General features: G+C 32.5%; 1 protein-coding gene across 4 annotated transcripts in view; it reads right to left on the bottom strand.

Moving 5' to 3' along the window:
- Positions 1-22,895, bottom strand: part of sqa (spaghetti-squash activator) — a 91,554-nt gene extending 68,659 nt beyond the window's left edge. Inside the window, exons 1-2 of one of the 4 annotated variants that reach the window (XM_036375209.2) lie at positions 22,798-22,895; positions 297-1,120 (exon numbers count right to left, since the gene is read on the bottom strand). In XM_036375209.2, coding sequence (XP_036231102.2) covers positions 297-330 — 34 coding nt within the window. In that variant the 5' untranslated portion in view covers positions 331-1,120; positions 22,798-22,895. Of the gene's footprint in view, positions 1-296; positions 1,121-3,791; positions 4,587-22,797 lie in introns of those variants that run through there. The other 3 variants (XM_036375207.2, XM_036375208.2, XM_036375206.2) reach the window with 3 other exon arrangements.
- Between the last annotated feature and the right edge of the window lie 382 nt (positions 22,896-23,277).

Genomic DNA, 23,277 nt, shown 5'->3' on the forward strand with positions numbered 1-23,277 from the left:
TAAGTGCCATCATACTTACATAAATTGCTACTAATCAATAATTTATATTACGGAGTATATTTTTGCTCTTAGAAAGCGCACCAACAAAAGTTCTACATATATAAAGAGAGTTTATGGTTTTGACATAATTTAGTTTATCATTTATGTTAATGTTGAGGTTCTTTGTCATATTAAGCAAATGTGAAAATTTAAAGCGGGATTTTTTTTTTTTAATGTATTGAGTGCATATATCTAAATATTTAGCTTTAATTTAATATTGTGTGTAATATAATTGTTTTTATTGTAAATGCACTTACCACCTTCCGGTTCGGAGTCATCTATATATATCATGTTGTTGTTGTCTTTGTTGGGGTTATTGTCACGCAAGCGGGTACCTATTTTGACGGCTTATCTGCAAACACTGCACCGGGACAATTTTCTTAATATTAATTTTATATTTTTTTTTACCACGAAGAGCGCCCTTTATAGTACCGTAACTGGATCTTGTACTTTCAACGCCGATATTTGCTTGCACCTACTAACTATTCAAAGTTGTTGTATTCACCGATAAGCAACCACTTGCTTTTCACTTCTCACCTGCCGCCACAATACTTTATCAAACTTCTCTGATTGTTATAACTTCTAAGTGCTATAATTAAATTGATTTCAGCTAAATTTCGCTATATAAACTTTTATTTGATTTTCTTTAATTTTACTTATTTGCAATGAAGGTCGTTTTGTTGTTGTTTTTCACGCTCTTTTTTATTATGATTTATTTTTGCTTTGTATTTGTCTTAAAATTAGTACGTAGCACACAACTGGCGTGTTACTTAAGCATATATGTATGTTCTTTTATGTGTTTGTGTGTGTTGGGTTGTGGGTTAGCGGCGACAAGGGTGCTCGGCTGTTTGTTGTATTGATTGTTGGTGCTTTGACGCAGAAGGAATTGCGTTGTTGAATTTGAATGTCGAGTTTTTGTTGTTATTATTTGTTGCGTTTGCTTTTTAATATAAAATATTTTCAATTAATATATGTGTACACTTAATTATTTATATGCATGGCTTGTTTTTGAATATCTTGTTGTTTGCACTAAATTATTAAATTTATGTTTCACGCTGCGATAATTGACTGCGGTCTAAAACTAAAATGATAAGTGGAAGCATTAAATTAAACAAGAAAAAATCTTTAAGTAAGAACTTGAAAAATATTTTTTATATTCAATTTTAAGTTTTAATTTTATTTTTCTATATTAAACATTTTTGTTTTTTGCTTTCAATTTCAGAATTTTTATAAAATTTTTTTTTGTTTTAATATTTTTGTGTTTTAAATTTTTTTATTTTCAATTTAATGACTGAAATTATGAGTGGTAGTATCAATATTTTTTATTTTAATTATGGTGTTTTAGTTTTTAATAATGTTTTGATTTATAATTTTTTGGGTTCTAATTTCAAAATTTTTTTTTAATTTAATTTTTTAATGTGTTGGTAGCTTTTAATATTGTTTTAAATTTAAATTTTTAGTTGTTATTTCAGGTTTTTTATACTTTATTTTGTATTTTTAATTTTAATTGTTAGTTAATTTTTTTATATTTTAGTTTAGTGATTATTGAAAGTTTATTTGTTTTGCAAATTTTTTTTTAAATTTTTTTTCATATTTAATTTCAAGTTTTTATATTAGGTATATTTATTTATTTTGTGTCTTTAATTTTGAAATTTAATTAAAATTTTTTTATTTTAATTTTATTTCCATTGACTTTTAAATTAAATTTTTTATTTTCATTTTCATGTTTTTGTATAAGGTTTATTTATTTTATATTGTATTATTATTTTTTAAAATTATTTTTGGTATTAATGTTTTAAATTTTTTTATTTTTAGATGATATTTGAAAATTTTATTTTAATTTTTTTGTGATTTTTATTTTAGTTTAAGGCTTTCCTGTTAGAGTTTTTATTTTATTGTGTATTTTTAATATTTTCATTAATTAGTTGTTGTTATTTATTAATTCGAAATTTATTTTCAATATATTTAGTACCTATTAATTTGTTAATTAAAGTGAGTTTTTATTTATTTTTAATTTTAATTTTTGTGTTATAATTACTTTTTCTTATTTTTAATTTCAAGTTTTTGTGTAAGGTATATTTATTTTATTTTTTAATACTTTTTTATAAATATCTTTAGAATTCATGTTTGTTAACTCTTTTTTTTTAATTTTTTGTTATTTTTGTTTTAGTTTAAGGCTTTCATATTAGGTTTTTTATATTATTTTGTATTTTTTACTGTTATTGTGTTTTTTTTTCTATATCTCCAATATATTTACTGATATAAGCATCTATACAACAAAAATGCAAAACTTGAAGGTTATGAATAGTAGATTTGAATTTTTAAATGGTTTAGTTTAAAAAGTAATATCGATCTGAAATTTTGCACAAATTATTTTTTTAGAAATAACCCAATCATTTGTTGACCGATCAGAATCCATTGCTTGTACACAAAACCTTTATATATAATATGACAAGATATCTTCACAAAATTCAGCACGGATTATTTGCCAAAGTAACGGTATAATCTCCGAAAAAATAATTTAGACCAGACCACTATAGCATATAGCTGTCATACAAACTGAATGATAGAACTCAATGCCTTGTATAGAAAACTGTTTTATTTGATGAGTTATCTTCACAAAATTTAGCATGGTTTTCAAGGCAACGTTTAAGGGCAACATTTAAGGAAGGTATAATGTATTTTATTTTTTTTATATATTTTTTTGTTGTTTTCTGATTTTTGTATTTTTAATTTGTATTTATTTCAATTAAATTTAATTTCTTGGGTTTCATTAAATTTTTCATTATCATTATGCGAAGCTTTCACTTGCTTTATTAGTGCTGTCATATAATTTTCTATTTATCAATTTTAGTTATACATTTTAAATTCGTTTGAAAAAAGTTAAAAAAAAATTAAATTTTATTTAAACTATATTTTCACATGAATTAGACACATTGTGTCTTTATTAATTTTTTTTATTTTTATTATTTATTTATTTTTATTATTTATTTATTTATCTTTATTCTACAATAATTAATTAGATACATTGTTTTTTTTGATTAATTTTTTTTTATTTATTTATCTTTTATATTTACTTATTTTATTATGTATTTATTTATCTTTATTTTCATATATTTTTTATTAGTTAATTTTTTATAAATATAATATAATAAAATGGTAAAAAACACTTTTTTATGCACGATTCGTTCATCTATGGATTGCATTAATTATAATTAATTATTAAAGTAAAATTTTTTTAGTTGTTTGGTCTTAATTGAAAATATATTTTCACTTCACTTAGAATTAATTTCTTCGAATTGCCAGTATATTACGACTTTATATATTTTATGTATTTTTTATACATTTTTATATTACTTTTTAATAAATAATTTTATATTTTTTAAAAAAATTTTTTTTTGATATATGTACTTTTTTAAATTTTTTATTTTTTTTATATATGTACATATTTTTACACATAATATATTTTTTATATTTTTTATAATTTTTTTAAGAATAATTTTATTATTTTTTTTGTATATTCTTGATTTTGCCGTTACTATTATAAAGTTGCCAACGAACTTTTATCGAAATATTTTTCACTACACAGTATTCTATTTTGTTTTGTTTAGAAATTTGAAAATATTTATTTCGAATCACAAAATCAATTTGAGTTAATTCCACATTGAATTTATTTCTTTCCGTTTATTTATATGCCTTGTGTATTGTATACTAAAGCGTATATTTATAGAACACATTTTCATTTTTTTCACTTTTCATTTCCACTGCACCAGATTTGTATTTAGAACTCCTCCAAACGTGATTTTCGTGCTCCAAACAGCTAAAAAATCGAAAATTTCCAATATATTACTTCATCAGCTGCCACTTTGCCACTCGGTACGAACGCGCATAGAAAAATTAGCACTTCTTCGCAAAAATTAAACACAAAGAATACGTATTTGATTTTCACCCGTTTATCGCGTGCTTTTCTTTGTTTAGTTTCTGCGCCAGTTCGCTGGCTAGCTTCGGCACAAATAGCGTGCTTTGTGTGCTATTTCGGCACTGGGAATGAGTAGTGAGCGCGCTTGTTGGCCAACAGCTGAGCAACGCCGCACACTGAGCAACGTTGAGCGCTTTTTTGACAGGCGAGGCGCGCATTTAACACACAGCCACTGTAGCGCCGGCACTGGCGGCAGCATTACTCCCAAATCGAAACAAACACGCTCCCGACAGCAAGCACCCACTCTCCCGGCCGCTGACTAGCACTTTCTTTGCTTTTGTTGCTTGTTGCTGGCGCAACCATTTGCCATCACCATTGTTATTGTTGTCGTTGTTGTGTGTTTTTCTTAATGCCTTTGCGTTTGTTTGCGAGTTTTCACAGCGCGTCATCGCTTTGGCTGTGCGGTGAGCTGGCGGCTCTTCGCTGTTGGTTGTTGACTGTTGCTTTTGGTAGTTGCTTGCTGTGCTTTGCTGTGCGCCTGTTCGTCTTAGCCACGGCCAACGACACATGCTTGCGCTAGGTTGTTGGCTCAAATGTTTGTTGTTGCTTCGTCGGGCTTTCAATTGCAGCCTGGGCGGTGGTGGTGGTGGCGGTGAGCAGCTAGTGTTAGCGCTAAAAATATACAAAAAACGGTTAGACAAAGCGTCAGCACATGTGAGCAGGCATCACAATTTGTTTGATTTTATGCGAGTAATGTGGCTGTTGTGTTGATACACACACACACATGCATGTGTGTGCGCCTCAAAAATATAACAAAACCGGTGTGTTTAGGAATATTTTGGCGTGCTTTTTTTAATGTTTTCGTGCAGGGAAATGCGCTATTGTAGAGCGTAGCATGCTTATATGAGGTCTGAACCAATAGTTTTGTATATAAAAGATTTCAATATTAGAATTTAGTATACAAAATATAATATTAAATGTGTTGAATTTGGGAACAAAAAAGTCATAAAATGGTTTAAGGAATTAACACAGAATACTATGCAATTATGTGTTTGTTTTAAATTTTTTTAAAGAGGGTTGTAGTTCAAAGTTTTTGGCGTTAAATTGTCTTTTTTGACTATTCTTCTTTCAAAAAATTATTTATTATTATTATTTGCTTAAAGGCTACCTTAAAAGTTCGATAGAAAGTTATTTATAAGGGGAATTCCCTAAAGGAACCAAGTTCTGATGGCCTTAAAAGTAATTCAGTGAAGGACTTACCGAATGATTTCATTATTGAAGATAATATGAGATTAAAACTAGGACGCTGTAAGTACTTTCAAAGCACGCAGTAAAAACATAGACATGAGATTCATAGACCTTGCTGGACTGGGTGTATGGAAACTTGGCGTAAACTGTTAAACTCTTCATACAGCCGCAAGCAGAATGTGGTAAAATTCATTAAAATCTCATTCCATGTTTACAAAAAATAGGCTGGACTGTTCTATTCAGCTTTGGTCTAACGAACGTGCTCAGGTTCCGTTACCATTTTTATGAGATCGTACGCTACGTACATATATCTAGCTTTCCAAAGAAATAAGTATAAATTTAAAAGCTTTACAATATGCACTTTTTAATAAACTCAACTGCGGAAGCGATCGCTAGATAATTAAAAGAGTTTGCAGCTATATTTTGATACCACTCGTTCAAAGTTAGTTAAGCATTGTCTGTCCTCACCATAGATAGCAAGATACTTTATTATCAGACTGGTCCGCGTGCTTGGTCGTAGCGGTCCTGATCACGTCGGATTGGGAACGAGGTCTAGAGCTGGACCTATGGACCTGATCAACAACTAAGCGATTTCGAAAATCTGCTGATCTAGCGCAGGAGATTTAGTGAACTACTTGCCTTAGCAAAGGTCATTTTGGCGCGTAGGCGTATATGCGGTACTGCTCAAGATTTTGTCGGACGTTAACTGTCAAAGTTGTATAGAATAAGCTGCGGTAGAAACATCCCGCCAGGTGGAAACATCTCGGCAGTCATATTTTCAGCGCATCTGGCGAAATAGGCCGAATTAATAGCAGCCGCCTCAAAAATTTGTGGAAGGTTCGAAGAGCATGGTCGATTTGTTCGCAGACGTTCAAGTAGCATACGTTTTGGTTCGAACTTGTAACCTAACCCAACTTAAACTAGATATGAAGTAATATAGTGTTATAAACACTAAGATGAATTCTTAGAGATCGCTCTTAAGCGATTGATTCTGTGAATTCCTATTATGTAAATATATTGGTGAATTTGCTGCAGTAATTCGAAAAAGTTTATTCGAAACAGCGTGTTACTTGGTATTTGCTATGAACACCGAAACTGGTTTGAATTTTACAAAGACCAAATATCGAATATATGTGGAGTGTTTCGTAAAGCTCAAGTTTGAACGCAAAATTTTTAACAATTCCTTCAAAGTAATAGTGCCTTAGAATTTAAGGCACCAAACAAATTTGCAAATATTTGAAGCAATAACAAGAATTTACAAATGTGTGATGGCAAGTGATGATAGGAAAATGCAGTAGAAGCACTTCATAGCAGTAATAGCAAAAAATGCTACTGATAAACGAATCAGAAAATGCTATAAAAATAATTAAATACCACTTTTCAATGAATTTCAAATTCATTCGAGGCAAAAAGCAATAATCATCGGCATTTGCGTGTATATATATATACACACACACATACATGTTCATATCACACATATCGGTAAGATAAATTCTTACAAGCAAAGATAACGCAAACACAGCCCACTCTACGAGTAAGCGCCCATTCCAACTATAGACAATGTGGGCACGGAGTAAAGCAGAGAAAGCAGGTGGACGCGCATACCGAACTGATGATTGGCAATTACTCACCCATTATACGCCGTTATGTGTACGTAAATGCAATATATATGGTATTCAACACAACGATCTCCCACTCAATTAAAACATTTTCACCTACTACCTACGTATGCATGTCCGTCCACCGCTTGCCATCGCACAGGTAATGACGTTTCACTTAACTACGCTTATCGCACTAATTACTCAGAATTATATATAGATTTTATATAATATTTATATATGCACGTGGCCGTATATAAATATATATAAAGTAGGTATTTGAGTTCGTTTATCTCAGCTATGTTTATCTGGCTTATCAGCAGCACTCCTAAATCGTTTAAATACATGTCAGTATGGATATACTCGTATGTAGGTATGTTATATGTATATCTGTTATCTACCTATCGCTTTATATACCTATGAGTATTTTAGTGGAGTTGGGTGGTAATTTTGAGGCCGTTTTATTACCTTCAATTTGTTGATAAGCAACAAATTTGATTAGAAATTTATTTAGTATTAATCATTAGTTGAAGTTCGGTTCCAGATAACGGGAGTACAAACGGTGTATGTTTATACTACTGTATACTCATATATGAGTATAGGACTGTGTGTGCTTTAGGGCAAGGTAAGGTGATGTTATTATGTACATATGAAATTGAAATTTTATTTTCTATAATTGTGTGTTTATTATAATTAAAACGGCAGCATATTTTATGATTGTGCTATTAATGACATTTACGAATTCGGTGTAAATCGTATCTGTATGTACGGCGCATGTAGATTAATATACGAGTATAAAGTACATAATATTCCGAAACTTTAATGCTTGATATTGTGTTGTGCTGGTATAACATTTCGCAACTATTTTATTAAATTCGACAAAAACGCTGTAGAAATGATAAGATTTTGCACGAATATCGATCAATATGTATACATATAAGTTAAATATAACAATTTTATTTACCAAATTTTTATTTATGTTTACTAAGTGAAAATTTAATAGATAAGTCAAATTCGGAGTAGCTCCGAAAAACTCCGAAAGTGGAGAAATGTTCAAAACATATGTTGTTAGACATAAAAGTCGTTATTAATTCATAAAAAATAAATTCGAAGTTACTCCGAATAACTCCGAAAATATTTAAATAATCGCAAAATCGATTTGCTATATGTTTTTGTAACTATATCTCTTCTAAACATTATTGTATTTGGCACGTTTTTGAAAACAGCGAAAATATTGAAAACTGGCAGATCCAAGGTGGAAACGGTTCGCTGTTGAGTTTCGAATATTCTGTAGACAAGGCATGAGGTTTTTGAAAAGTTGAAAATGATGTGGATATCGAAATATAGTTGTCAGTCGATTATTAGCGTTCTTAGCTCTTATCAGGATAGGCTCTCAAAATAAAATTCTGTAATCAAACCAAACCTATCATTGGCCTTTGAAACTTGGCTTAAAGTAAAGTTATTTAAATTTTAAATTTAGATATTTCAAGCATGGTTCTTGTTAATTTTTTTGTGTAAAAATCTGAAAGCATTTGCGATTAAAACTTTTCGAAAATTTCATAAAAGCTTTTAATTAATTTAGCTTAAAGTCAGCACATCAACAATTAATTATTTTATTTAATCCTGCGAAAAAATCACGCCCCTCAACAATTTAACGTCATGACCTTTTCTCGTTTTCGTTTTCGAAATACTTTTCTGTTTATTTATTTGCCACTTCATGCGAATGGCGAGCGGAAAAAGGTGAAATGATAAAAAAAAAATTTAAAAAAATGTATATTTACACAACCTTTGTCAGGAAATTTAAATCTGCATGCAAACAGCTCAACAACGCATGCCATTAACCTTACACGAAATATTGCTTTGGGGAGTTGGCGGCATTCATATTATACATATATTAATTCTGAAAAATACGAAAAATGAAAGTGTGAAAAAGTATGCGTAGAAAAAGCAGCGAACATTTCAATGAAAGCATTTGAAAAATTAAAATGTGATGCCTATTTTCCCTAATGGGCGAGATGTTGTGGTTCAGCGTGGTGCTGGGAAGCTGAAAAAATATATTATATCTACGAGTACATTGTGCTCCTTAACACTTGGAGTATGATTTTTCACTTGAAAGCTTAGAAAACTTTAACGAGGTGTATGTGTAAGTGGGATGGATTAGCTACATATGTAGCTGGTTAAACTTGAATAAGCCTACTTCTGTTTGCCAATGATGTTATAAAGTTTTGCATTTGAAGTCTGCTTAGTATGCTGTAAATTTCAAAGTTTTAGAATGTTTTTTTTTCATTAAATTTGCTTAGCAATATTGTATTTTTAATAATTGAAACTAGAAACTAGTTTGATATTGCGAAAAAAAGTATTTATTTTGTATATTAAACGCTTTTTGTCAACTCCGAATTTTCGGAGTAACTCCGAAATTTAAGATTGAAACCAGAAACTTACTTAGTACTAAAAAATAAGTAGTTATTTGGTATGTTAAACGATTTTGGTCATCTCCGAATTTGCGGGGTAGCTCCGAAACTATAGATTGAAAGCAGCAAATTACTTAATATTAAAAAAAAAATTATTATTTAATTTTTTTATGATTTATTTTTAATATACATATATTACATACATACATATGTAAGTATTATAATTTTAGCTTTTAAATGATATTTTAAAAGTAATATTTGTTACCGAAATTAGCGTTGGTTTCTATGTATTCTACTTCTATTTTGATCTATTGAAATAGCTTCAGTTATATATTTAGCACACTTTTACAAGCACTAACAAAATTCGAAAATATTCGGAGTGACTCCGAAAAAAAGTTTTATGCATACAAACTGCAGTCTCTCATATTAGGTTAAGAGACGTGAAATTTTTTTTTGTTGCAAAAATACTACTTAGAAAAAACGTAAAACTACCAAGATAATACTCCAAAAAACATTAGTTATAACTTCCGGCACGTAAAAATTATTCTCACTTCATTGTGCATAAATACTTTTGTAATGCTTTCATTCATCACCTGCAAGGATAAGGGATAAAATGTAATAAGCAAGGTAATGCTACAAAATACCAACTTTTTCCAATAACATAAATTATTCGTTTTGTAAAACTAGTGCTCATTTTTACAACATTTACATATTTTAAATTCATTGCTTTTGTAGAGCACTTTCTGTTATTTACGCCACACTTTTTCGTCTTTCAATGTTTCGTGCTTTTTTTGGTCCCCGTTTTTAGACGATCTACTTTATCTCGCTTCATGCTTTTTCGTAAGCTTGACAGGTTTGACTGCAATACGACAACTCAATAACGAATTTATTTGCAGCACATTTGCAAAGTCACTCCCTACGTTTTCGCATTGTTTTTTGTTGTTTCGCTTAGTGCAATCGTTGGAGGAAGCCATTTGCCCAGGATGGCTTATTGAAGTGTTGTTGCGATTTGAATAGGTGCAAGCTGGAAGAAATGCACCGAAAAACGTGCTTGCAAACAATAAATCGCTGGATAAGTGCTGTGTTCACAGGCGGACTACAGACAATGTTGCATTGCAGCAACAATATAAATGTCGTTTGTTTTCGTAAGTCTTTTTTTTGCGTGTTAAAGCAGAAGGTGGTAATATACATATGGTGCCAAAGAAAAATGTTTGTAGATTTTTGGTTTTAAGCTTTTTTAAATATCAAGCAATGTCTAATAATAATTTTTATTATATCTATATTAAACAATACCTAAATAGTTTTGTATTTTATCGTATAAAGTATTTGGGGTCTTCGAAAAACTTGTGAAATCAAACTATTAAATTTTATGCGACTAAACACACTCTCACTACCTTCCTAAATATTTTTTGCAACTGTTTTGTTGGTTTTTCGTATTTTCGGAGTTATTCGGAATGATTCCGAAAAAATATTATATGCTTACAAGCAAACGAAGCTTGTCACTGAATCAAACTTTTTAATTTTAGTTCACAAAAATAAACTTTAATTGCGTAAATATTCTTAGTAGGTATTTTTATTTCGTTTTTCGTACTCTATGACATTTTCGGAGTTATTCGGATTGACTCCGAAAAAATATTTTGTGCTTTCAAGCTACCGTAGCTCATTATTGTGTACATATAAGTAGTTTTAACATGTTTTACGAAAGGAAGGCTCCGAAAAATTTAAAAAATTATATATAATGATACATATGTATTGTTTGAAAACTCTTTTATAAATACATACATTGACGTTTATGTAGTTGCCAGAGTCGCCATGTGCTCTAAAATCTCTCAATGGCACAGCTTAAAATATGTTTTTTTATTTTTAAACTTGTGGGGCCTTCGGAAAAATAAATATTTTATTTTATTTATTTTTTTAATTCTAGATGATTCTTATGCACTTGTTATTTATTTTTGTGCTCTAAAATTTTTCGGAGTTATTCGGAGTGACTCCGAAAATTAAATTTTTGATAAAAAATGCAAAATGAAGTAGGAGCGAAAACTTTTTTTTGTTTATAAAATAGGAGAGTTTGGAATTGGCGCAGTTTTAGAAATCCGATACTTCGGAAACCGATTACTCCGCTTTGAAATTGCTGACTGTTATTCAAACCAGCTTTAACTAACTTTTTCCTTTAAACCTTGTGCTGCAAATGAAGTCAGCTGGCAGAATGTACATAAGTGAACACATACATACTTTGCTACAGTATAAAGCATATGTTTTTGCTTTGTGCATGTGTGTGTGTTGCACGGTATCTTTGCGCATTTAACGCCACTCAAAAGTGCACAAGAACGCAAAGGAATCAATCACCTGGAAAATTCTTTGCAAAGCTCAGCCGAAAAAGTTTTACCGCTGCCAACTTGCAACACAAAAACACTACACTCCCCCCTCACCTCATTGGCCGTGTTGCAAGTAAACTGGCTTGTTGTTGTTGCTTTATATAACACATTTGTTTACTGGAGGATTTCGTGCATACGCCAATTGCAACTGTGCGACTCTGTGATTGTCTGTGGCACGTTTTGCATACAGACATACAGATATCCATACATATGCACCTTGTGGCAACATTTGCAGTGCAGCGTTCGTAAAATGCACCAACACACAGCGTGTGCATTGATGTGCAAAGTGAAATAGAGAGGCTAAGAGAGAGTCGAATCATGTGAGTTGCTATGTGTGTATGTGTAATGGTTGTTTTTTGTATCTTTTTTGTTGATTTTGCCGGTGCAAGTGCGCATAAATTGCACTCAATTGCACATTTCCTCCTTTTTTGTATGCGAAAATTTTGTTGTGTTTCTAAAATTTTCACACTTCTGACTCGGCTAGTTAATAAACGAGTGTATTTCTGCTTTATTGTGGCGTGAGAATGGTAATCTTCAAAGCAGCTATTTGAGCAAACTGCCCTTTGTTTATTTATTTGGCTAGTATTTATTAATACTGTATAATTAAATGGCCATCATTTATTTGCACTGATTTCAAAAAGCTGCACTCTCCTCAGTAAAATATATATAGGAATTTGTTAAAATAAATATTTATATTGAATTCCCCATCCGTAGCGCAAAGTGACATTGAATCACAAAAAGATCATAAACATACACACCTCCTATGTTCAAAAAATAAGGAGAATTTTCGTTTTAAAAATAAAAAATCTTTCAATCGTCGAAACACTTCTGAAAACCAATTTTTATGGATAGCTCTTTCAGCGATGCACTTTATATGTCATCTATGCTTGTAAAACGAACGCCTTTTAAGGTTCTCTTTATTTTTGGAAATAGGGAAAAAGTCACACGGAGCTATGTCTGGCGAATATAGAGGTTGTGGCTTCGTAACCGTATTGTATAATTCACGAAAAACCAAGGAAGTGTGAGCTTTTAATTAAAGAAAATCGCCAAGCTCATGAAAGCAGCTCTAATCTCAGCGGCTGCTACAGACAATATTTTGACGATTGGACTTTTCAAACTCGCGAAATTTTTTATACTAACATTTTTCCCGTTATTTTCTGAACACACTTCGTTTTTACAAAACCTCTCAAGGTCAATTATTCGAGAGATCGATGTTATTTGTAACAGTAAAGAAGTGTAAGTTCCAGGTTTAACTCAAATATAGCATACTAATCTCCAAAATATTGAGAGATGGACACGTATATCCCAATTATTTTTCTTCATATTTTCTTCTCCGTCTCTGACTCTTACGCTCAACTACCACATCTACGGCTCTTACAGCTGGGCGGCTCTAAGTTTTAGGACTCAGACCTAATGCCACCACAGAGTTTAAATTGGCAATGCGACTGGGAAAGAAAGATATCTGGTGAGATAAAATAACCTATAAATTAGACGAAAGGTAAAATAATTAACAGTAACGAAAGGAAAAAGTATGTGTAACACACCGATTGGTGAAATGTGAAGCAGGCACATAAATAGTATTCTTTCTTGCAAATCATCACACAGAAAGCCATATAGCGCAGTAGAGCCACTAATGTTTAAACTCAAACTTCTGGGTTACCGAGTGAAGGAATGTATTTATAGGGCAGCAAGTAAAAAAAGGGCTTAGTGGGGATGTAATTGAACATTTTTTACTCTTGAAATTTTCAAATATCAAAGTCGGAGAAATATTTTCCGGTGTTAGGTATATAAGGGCTGAAAGAAGTATTAACCCGGTCATCCCCTTAATTGGCACAAAGACTGACAATTATCACAGATAGACTCCCTCTGAATTTCATTAAGGTTACTTATATATTTACTGATATATGCGGTATTAAGGTACCCGATAGTTAAAAAGGTGTATTTCTCATTTTGGACACAAGAGTACACAGAAAAGTTATAGTTAGTCAGACATTGGTACTGAATTCCACATATTCGGTATCTGGTAACTTGAAAATGTTCACCGTTATATGGAGGGTGGACGTAGTTATTATCTGACTTCGCCCATTATCACAGTTTATGAGAAAGAGCTAAAAAGACTACTTCTTAGCAAGTTTTGGCTTAAAGTCGCTTTGTGGGCGTGGTACTGCTCCGATTTCGCTTATGTGCAATACCAAGTTTACAGGGAAGAAAAATAGTGTTATGAGAATATTTTTGTTAGCTGTCCTCCAGGCTCCTAGGGATTTTCGCCTTTAAGCTGGTTGCCACCTATGTTTTTTACCCCAAATAACGCAAATGAGTTCTGTATTATGGAAAGGGGAGAAAACGCATATTTTTACTGAAAACAATGTTAAAATCTTTTTCTAAGTCGTAAGATCAATCAGTTAGTCTAAACTGTCAAATGGAGAAAACTTTGAAGTTGTAGAAAATTTAGTTTATCTTGGAACCAGCAAAAATATTTCAAAATATAATATTTAGGTGGTATTCTAGTGTAGATTTAAACAAAAAATCGATTTTTTTTCATATTTTCAAAGTTATAGATATTTTACTGACCCAGCAAAACTGACCTGAGCAAAAGGCTTTGCGCGAACTTTCAGACCAGACTTTTTCAATATGATACCCATGATTTTTCGAAATTTTCAGAAAATCTTCTTTATAGCCCACTCTCGAGTATGAACCAGCCTCATCCCAAATTTAAATTTTTACTATATATTTAAAATTTTTTTTTTTTTCATTTCAGATGACTAGGAGGGTTGTAATCATGGGTGTACTCATGTGTCAATTTTTTGAGACCCGCCACTTCATCAGCTGTGCAGTTATTTAAATTAAAATTTTTTTCTGTACTCTTCTAACATTAATGAATAACTGATAAAAAAATCTATGGTAAAAATATTGATTGCCTTTTATTTAAGACGCTTTAAAAATTACGTAAAACTCATGTCTCTAGACTAGAATACCTTCTTAACTGCGTAGCCAATTGAGAAGTAGGTCTGCTTTCTCCGAACAAGTCTAGTTAGGGTTTTGACACCAAACCGTGTATCCACCACTGTCTTAAACATTCAATGTGGTGACAGCTTGTTGAAAAAGAAACAGACTGAGACCGGCATTATTTTGGAAGCAAAAAGTGGACTTAACTTGAAGTGTTACGAATTGATATCCTCAAGCCTTCCAGTATACTATGCACAAAAATCGCTTAGGTGAAAGAGAAGATTGTTAACCATTTCAGGTAGAATATGCTATTATATAAGAGCCTGTGGTTTTTGAGCTCCGTATTGAAATATAAAAATAATAGACAAAATGTTTTATAAATTTTATTTTTAAAATTCCAACGTAATATGAAAAGTCGTTAAAATTTTTCTAAATCACATTAATATTTATTTTCGCACAAAACTATTTCAAAAGTGATTCACCACAAAAACAAAACTAAAATATATGACATAGACTAGCTAAAAGCTCACCTGTCAGAACCCATGAGCAAAACGAAAAAATATATATAAACGAAATGACCTGCAAATCGTCAAAATAATTACACAAAAAGTGTTTGTTGTATAGACATCAAAATGGCGCAGCGCATAGCCAAGCGGAAATACAAATCTCGCATTTGTGTTGTACAATTTTCAATTACTATTTATGAAATTTTTTTTCGAATTTTTTCGCTTTATGTAAAAATGCCCGACGTAACGACGTCATCGGTGAATAGCGCAGAAAAATATTTGCGACGCGCCAAAGCGAATCACAAAAACGCACAAAAAAATATAAGCGAAACATAGAAATTTCATATGTGAAAAATTTTTTTTTTAATTTTTAAATTTTTTTTTGTCAATTTAAAATTTTTTTTTTTGAATGATATACCAGCGTATAAATATTTGTGCGCAGCAAATATGCGAAAATGCATGAAAAGCTTGAAAATGCTTGTTTTGCCGAGCAAATGTTGGCAAAGTTTCAAGTTTTTTATTGACATGTGCATTTTTGCAAATATGCAAATATATTTTTTTGTTATTTTTCGCTTTTCGTTTTTCTTTCGCTGCGCAAATATATCGCTTTAAAAGGCCAAGTATGCCGCGTTAAGCAAATAAATAAAGTAGTATAATGTAGCCATTTGTATCAATGAATTTCATTCGGTTTATTTATGTAAAATAATCACATTGCTTGGCATACAAACACACGCTCACACATGCATATGGCAAATATTTGTGTGACATGCGCGAGAATTTCGCAAAATTTTGTAATTTTTGTCATTCTCGACATATGATGCATTTAATGATGGCATTTCTGATTTATTACAATTTTGGACAATTATTTTAATTAATTTAGAAAAAGTATAAAATCAATGCAATGCAAGCGGAATTTTCGAAAAAATGTATTTACATAAAGGAAATTATGCGCGTAGGCATGCACAGATTTGCACTGCAAACAGTTAGGCTGTGCATAGTCAAAGTTAGTTCAATAGCTAAAAATTTGCCAAATATGGTCATGAGCTAAAAATATTTGCTATATATCGAGTGTGCGTTGCGTGGTTTACACAAAGTTGTATCTTCAACGAGTTTATTTCTAAAGTATACGCCTTATAATTGTTAACTGCGGTTGTGCTACAATACCCTTCACAAATAATGAAGTTTCCATACAAAAACTTAATTTTGATCGTTCAGTTTATATGACAGCTGTATGATATAGTGGTTCGATCAGAAACATTTCTTCAAATGTTGTAGCATTGTATTAGACAATAATTAATTTCGAATTTCGTGAAGATATCTTCGTAATAAAAAAGTTTTTCATTCAAGAACACGTTTTTGATCATTCAGTTCGTATGACAGCTATATGATATAGTAGTCCGATCAAAAAAATTTCTTTAAATGTTGTAGCGTTATCTTGGGCAATAATCTGTGCAAAATTTTGTGTAGACATCTTCTCAAATAAAAAAGTTTTCTGTGAAAGGACTTGAGTGTGATCGGTCAGTTTTTATGGCAGCTTAATGCTATAGTGATCTGATCTGAACAATTTCTGCGGAGATTTTAGAGATACCTTGGATAATAATCCGTGCTAAATGTTGTGAAGATATCTTCTCAAATAAAAAAGTTTTTCATACAAGAATTTCATTTATCATTCAGTTGGTATGGCGGCTATACGCTATAATGGTATAAAGAATTTTCGGATATTATAGCGTTACCTTGAACAAAACATATACAGGGTGCGTCATATTTTAAATTTGTATGTAATCACTTTCCTGTCTAAAAAATTTTAATTCGAAAGCAATATATTAAATTTATTTCGAAAAAATATATATCAGAAAATTTTCTAAGACGAAAATCTATGAAATGACCGCCTATAGGGGCATTTTTGCTGCATTTTCTATTACAGTACAGTACAGTACAGCGATGATTTCTTCACAATGAAGAGCTCAAATAAACTGAGAATGGCTGGCATACACTTTGCAATACAACATGTCTTTCAAAAAGATATCAGGGGCTTTCAAATCTAGAGTTCCGAGTGGCCAGTAATGTCAGCTTTTTTCACATTAGTTCTACAGGGATGTTGAAACCAGTAATCACCGAGACTTTTTTCCTGTATTTGCGGGCAGACGCAAGGAGCCAACATACATTGTTCCAGAATTTTATTGCAGATTTAATTTTGTTCGAAAAATATGAGTCAATAATGGCGCTGACGTAAATGCCGGCACAAGCAATGGTGTTCCCTAGACCACAAATGCATTTTCTGTTCCCAAAAATTATGGCAATTTTGGTGAATAGTGTCACCATGTTTTACTCTGAAAAAATATATGTCAAGTATTCTAATCAGTCGAGGTTTCCATAACATGTCTAGCCACATCATTATTGTTAACACGAAATAAGAGCAAAACCATCTCTCATAGAAAAAAATTCGCAAAGAAAAAGAAAACTTAAGCGGCAACTTATAATCTTGTGTACTCTCGCTGTTTCATTAGTCCTTACAAACAGCACACAATCACTCGCTTTAAATAACACTTTTTTGGGTTAACTTAAAACTAATATAAAATTGAATAGTAAGTAGTTACCTATATACTATACAACAAGATAATAAAAAGTCAAAATAGTACGACTTTATGTCTACTAAACTGCCTAAACGAAACAGTTGTACCTTAAACTCGAGTTTAATATGCAATAATAAACGTCTTATGTGAATTATTTGCAAAAAGTGGATTAGGTAATTCTTATGCGAGATAAGAACAAAAAAAAACATAAATGAACTTTAAATGAAAAACTGGCAGTTGTAATATACAATTCTCTTCAGGTAAACTCGCATTGTTGATAGCAAAGTTGTGTGTGGTGTGTGTCTTGGGTAAAGAGTAAAACAGTAAAAAAGCGCACAAGCAATTCTTTATTTTTATTATTTCAATAAATTTTCTTTGCCAAAAAATGTAGTTATTACAATTTTTTTATTCTATAACGATGCATTTTAAATAATTTTTATTACTTGCTTCTTTCTCAAAATTCCTTTCTTTGCTCATAGCGCTTAATGATTTATTTGCATCCAAACATAAAATTTAGTTTCCTTTAATTTTTTGCTAGTATAGTCATATATACAAGTGTACGACTCGTATAAAAGCCACAAGCTCCGTGTCTGCGAATTTAAAATTTCATCTGCTTAAATCCTCCTGCAGAATTATGACTTTCGGCCATTCTTTTAAGCAGCATTTTTTTATATTTTGGCGTAGAGAAACGCTAAGCTTCCGCATTGCGCGCTGCGGACATTTAAAATATTATCTTTAATCTATGTAGAATTTATGACATTTAAATTTTCTTTTGGTGAGAAAATGGCGAAAACTGGACATCAAAAAACGTGTGTGTATCGTTGAGCATATATTACAGTGGGTCAGGAAGTTGCTCTATCATATTATTATATATATATAATATATTATAAAAAGTAGATTTAAAATCGGTTGATGAACCATGCAAATGATAGCAAGAAATGGTGCTATAAGAGTCCACATACCGTCATCTATAGCAATTGATTTCACTGTAGTGATGGTAATGGAATGGAAAGCCCCAACAATTTCTGTACTGTGTTGGTCCCACAGCGCTTTCAGCCTTTTTTCTAATGATAAATCCCAAACGAACTTGCATACTTGAATAATACGTGTACTGTTGAGAAAATAGTTTGAAGCTCTCTTTTCTTGTTGCATTTTATTACTGGATGGCTGAGTCTTACGTGAGATTGGTAAGTGATGGTTAACTACTAGTACTTGCGTAGTCTCAAGATTCATCTAGCTCGAGAAAATCGTAAGAAATTTAGTAAACTCTTCGATCTCAGCTAGTTTTATAGTTTCTTAGTTGTAGGAATATTAATTGGTCATTGGTCAATCGTTATCCACGTAATAAAGTAAAATTTTTCCGGTTATAGAAACTGCTTGGAAGAAAAATAAAGTACAATCAGCTCAACTCTTTCTTATTTCTTGACATCGCTTTGCGAGGTCAAGGCTCGGATATCACATCTTATACCGCACAGGTGAACTAGTAGGAATGCAAAAAAAAGATCTGAGCAATTTTATGATGGGTGGAAAAGTTGTTTTGATAAATGCGATTCAAGTACAGAAACTTTTTTTGATATCATAAAGAACTGTCTTTAGCGGTCGCAGTTGGATTAAACTTAGATCAACGCTCACAGAAAACTTAATCCAAGCAGATAACGATGTATTGTATCATATTTTATATAGCAAGGCATAGCATAGATGAGATTAGGTTCGCGGGTATAGTTCTTGATTAGAGCTTATAGATATATTTTAACAACTAACCTAAATAGATCGGAGTAGCTCCAATAACATTTCTTTACAACTAACATATTAGATACGCATTTTTAACAGACATGTAAATTTGGGAGTAACTAATGTGGAATTGCAAACAATAAATGTGAGAGCTTTCTAACCGCCGTTGCTTAGTCAACTCGAAACGAACAACAAGTGCATTTTAGCTACTTAAGGTCTTGCATCATACCTCCACTAGTCTTTAAATATATTTAAAGCCGCTCTTTAAGGTACCCATACCAATTATTTTCTATTTGAATACGCCAGTCTATTTGAATATGCAACCGAGCATGCATGTTCGATTCGCCACTTTAAACAGTTTTGCGAATCACGGACAGTTCTCATTAATATCAGCGCCTATAGGCCATAAAGGCCACATTGGAGACTACCAAGGTAAGATAAGTGTATTAGAGTGCTAATCGTGGTGTTGAATTTCGAAAAAGATATCTATATATTGCTTCTCAGTGTTTGCAAGGCCCCTTCAAGTTTTGACTCGATATTTACTTACGTTTCTTTTCATTAACAGCAACACGTGTACTTTCTCATGCCACATTTTCAACAAGCTTTTCGGAATTTTTAGCGTAGGTCGTTAAATCGGAAATGGTCAATCAATTCATTCATTAAAACTCACCTAAATAATTTGTTTAACAATGAAATCAATGAAATTGCCGAGCATTTACGCAAGTGATTAATATTTATTTGCAGTTAAGATAAACTAAACAATTGTGAAATGAGAGCCGAAGGAGCAAAGAGGTATAGCGCAATTAAGTAGCAGAGCAAAAATAAAAATAAACGTGTGTATAACGGTAAATACGCGTTTATATTATAGGTATATAGAGGTGTAGGTAAGACTGTCTGAATGGAATTTACGCCTTACCTTTTACTGACGCGACTACAAGAGTAACAGCAACAGCAGCAATTCGCACAGTTAAATGCAGCAACTACAAACTACAGCAACAACAGCAGCCACAACAGCGATGTATGTATATATATATGGGTGTGCGAAGCGCTTGGTACGCGCGGCAACTTGTAAACAGCTCAATCAGCGGCGCGGAGAAGGCACGCGATGCGAGCGCGGCAGACAATAACAAATTGCCACTGAGGAAAAAATAGACAGATAGTGAGATGGAAGCAGCACAAGACAGTCGAGGGAAAACTGTGAAAATGTAGAAAATTGGAATGCCCGAAATAAATGCTTTCTAGCGCAGCGCTTGCTAGCGAACCAGAGCGAGCGCACAAGACGGCGGCGGTGACGCGCACACGGCAAGTCAAATGCAGCGTGGGGCTGATGCTGAAGCTGCAATAAATTTCGGACTAGAGCATTTTAAGAGCTAATTTATAGCTAAAGTGGTGCGCAAACGACAGACAGATTGGGCGAACGAACAAACGACGAGCTGAAAAACCATTGCAGATACGCGGCGATTGCAGTTGGAGCCGGAAAAGTAAGTGATGCACGGAAAATTTTGTTTGTAATTGCAATTACAATTTGGAGCAAGAATTTAATTGTTCAAAGCGCGGAGCCGCAGTTGCAAATACACGCGTACACATCTCGATATTCGCATACAAACAAGCGACGCGAGGCGCCAGTGTGGGTACGCAATCAGCGCACGGCGGCGGGGTGTTGAAAGCGGCTCTTCCGGCTGCAGCTGCGGTTGTACGCTTAAATGCGCGCTTGGCAACCATGCAGTATGAGAACCACCGCAAGCCTGGTAACTAGCCAGCGCCAAATCGTGCGTTATTGTTGTCCAACCCCCGATGTCCGACGCGGTGGTTGCCGCGTGTTTGTTTCAACCGCATGCTGAAGGACGACACAAATTGCAAGCGACACTGAACTTTCGCGTGGTTTTACTAGGCACTGTGCTAAATGGTATATTTATATATGTTTCAAACAATAAAAAAAAACCACTAGTTAGCAACACATCGCACACGGTCGAGGCAATCACTGCACTTGCGGCGAATGTGTGGTTCTGGCGCCATTAAAACGGCGAAATTTTTGTAGTTTTTTTTTGTTCTCGCTTGTTTTTGGTTGCTGCACACATTTATCTAATATATTTTTACAATTTCATCTATTTTGTAAATTTTTTAGTAAAATAATATTAATTGCTATATATTTTTTGTGTTGGTTTATTGGAAGAATCTCGGTTCGCGGGCTTACAAAATCCAAATCGTGCGAGAACCGAAGCCGAACGACCAAGCGCGTTGCCCGTTCGGTGCATGGGCGCAAAACGAGATGGCCACTGACCATGGTTTTCACAGGAAAACCACAAAGCAATTGCTGAGACGCCGGCGCATTCTCAAAAAGTCACTGCTGGGCAGAGTGAATTATTGAATCATATTTCTTGAAAAAAAGCCTTCCATATTGGTACAGTCAATGGGGAACGCTATAGAGCTTTTCTCCTGTCTGAATTGGATCATGTTAATGTCGACGATCTTTGGTTCCAAACAGACGGCGCTACATGCTATACAGCCGACGAAACAATCAATTTATTGAAGGAAACTTTAAGTGAGCGCATTATCTGGCGTAGTGGGCCTGTGATATGGGCTATAAGACCGTGCGATTTACCGTTGGACTTTTTTGCGGGGTTATATGTAAGCGGTGGTCTACGCAGATAAACCCGAGGTGCTTAGAACAGGATTTTCGGCGCTATATTGCTGATATACTCGTACGGCCCCAATTGCTGCAAAATGTGTTCGAAAATTGGGTTTCTCGGCTGGAATTTATGCGAGCCAGCCGTGGCGGCGACTTGCCCGAAATCATTAACGCTAAATTCTACGTTTTTTTTTTTTTTTTGAAAACTACATGGCTAAACACCCTTTATTTAAAATCTTTTAATAATTTTTGTTTTACTATTCATTATTATATTACTAAAAAATATTAAAAAATATTTGGAAAAAATTTTGATTTCGTTTAGGAGACTTACATTACATTACAAATTAAAAAAAAAAAGAAGAAGAAAGAAGCTCTAAATGTGGAATAATTTTTCCAACCAAAAAAACAACATAAAATATATCTTCTATGGCTTAGTATAAAAAAATTAAATTTAAAAGAAAAACGAAAAATAAAGAAATAATACAAAAAAGAAAAAACGTAAAATAGTTAGAATCATTTATTTATTGCTTTTTTATTATTAGTTTTTATTTTTCGTGACTTTCATTTGTTATTGGTACATTTTTCTACGTAATGTGTTTTTAATTGTAATTTTGATATCTGAATGATTTTTAATTTAATTATAATTATTATATTGTAATATTAATTCACTTGTTTTAATTTCTATTCTCACTTTTTTTTAAACTTTATTATTATGAGTTTTTGTTTAATATCGAAGCATATATCTATATAAATTATATTCAATAACAAAACCCTCCGCAATTGCTTTTATTTTTTACTAATATTTGTTTTGATATGTTTTACTTTTTTTTGTTGTTTTAGGTTATTTTCTCTTGTTACTTAAATACCGCACTTCAATTGCACCGCGTGATCTGCTCTCTCGTTCATTAGCCGCACTACTAAATGGAAATTTCGAATTTTCGAAATTAATGCCAAAACTGTTTTCGACGGCTGCCAAGTGATGTTTGAGTGTTCGAGTGTATGTTTGTTGCATATCGACTTTGGCTGCCGGCTGTGATCTGCCATTGCAGTGTCTGCCGTTTGGGGCAGTGGTTGTTGTTGTACGCCGTTTTCCTTGTGGCAGATATAGACAGTATATATAATACATACATATAGTATATACATCAGCGGCGCTGTTGCAGTATTTGTTCGTTTTCGATTTTCGTAGTTTTATGAATCTTCTTGTTCACTTGCTGGCTGCCACATTTTTTGGCAAAGCGCCGCAAAAGCTCTTCTTTTATTGCCAATGCATGCGACTGGTCCAAAACAGTTTTTTCGATAGTA

Source organism: Bactrocera oleae, chromosome 4 (genome assembly GCF_042242935.1).
Source record: "Bactrocera oleae isolate idBacOlea1 chromosome 4, idBacOlea1, whole genome shotgun sequence".
Classification (NCBI taxonomy): domain Eukaryota; kingdom Metazoa; phylum Arthropoda; class Insecta; order Diptera; family Tephritidae; genus Bactrocera; species Bactrocera oleae.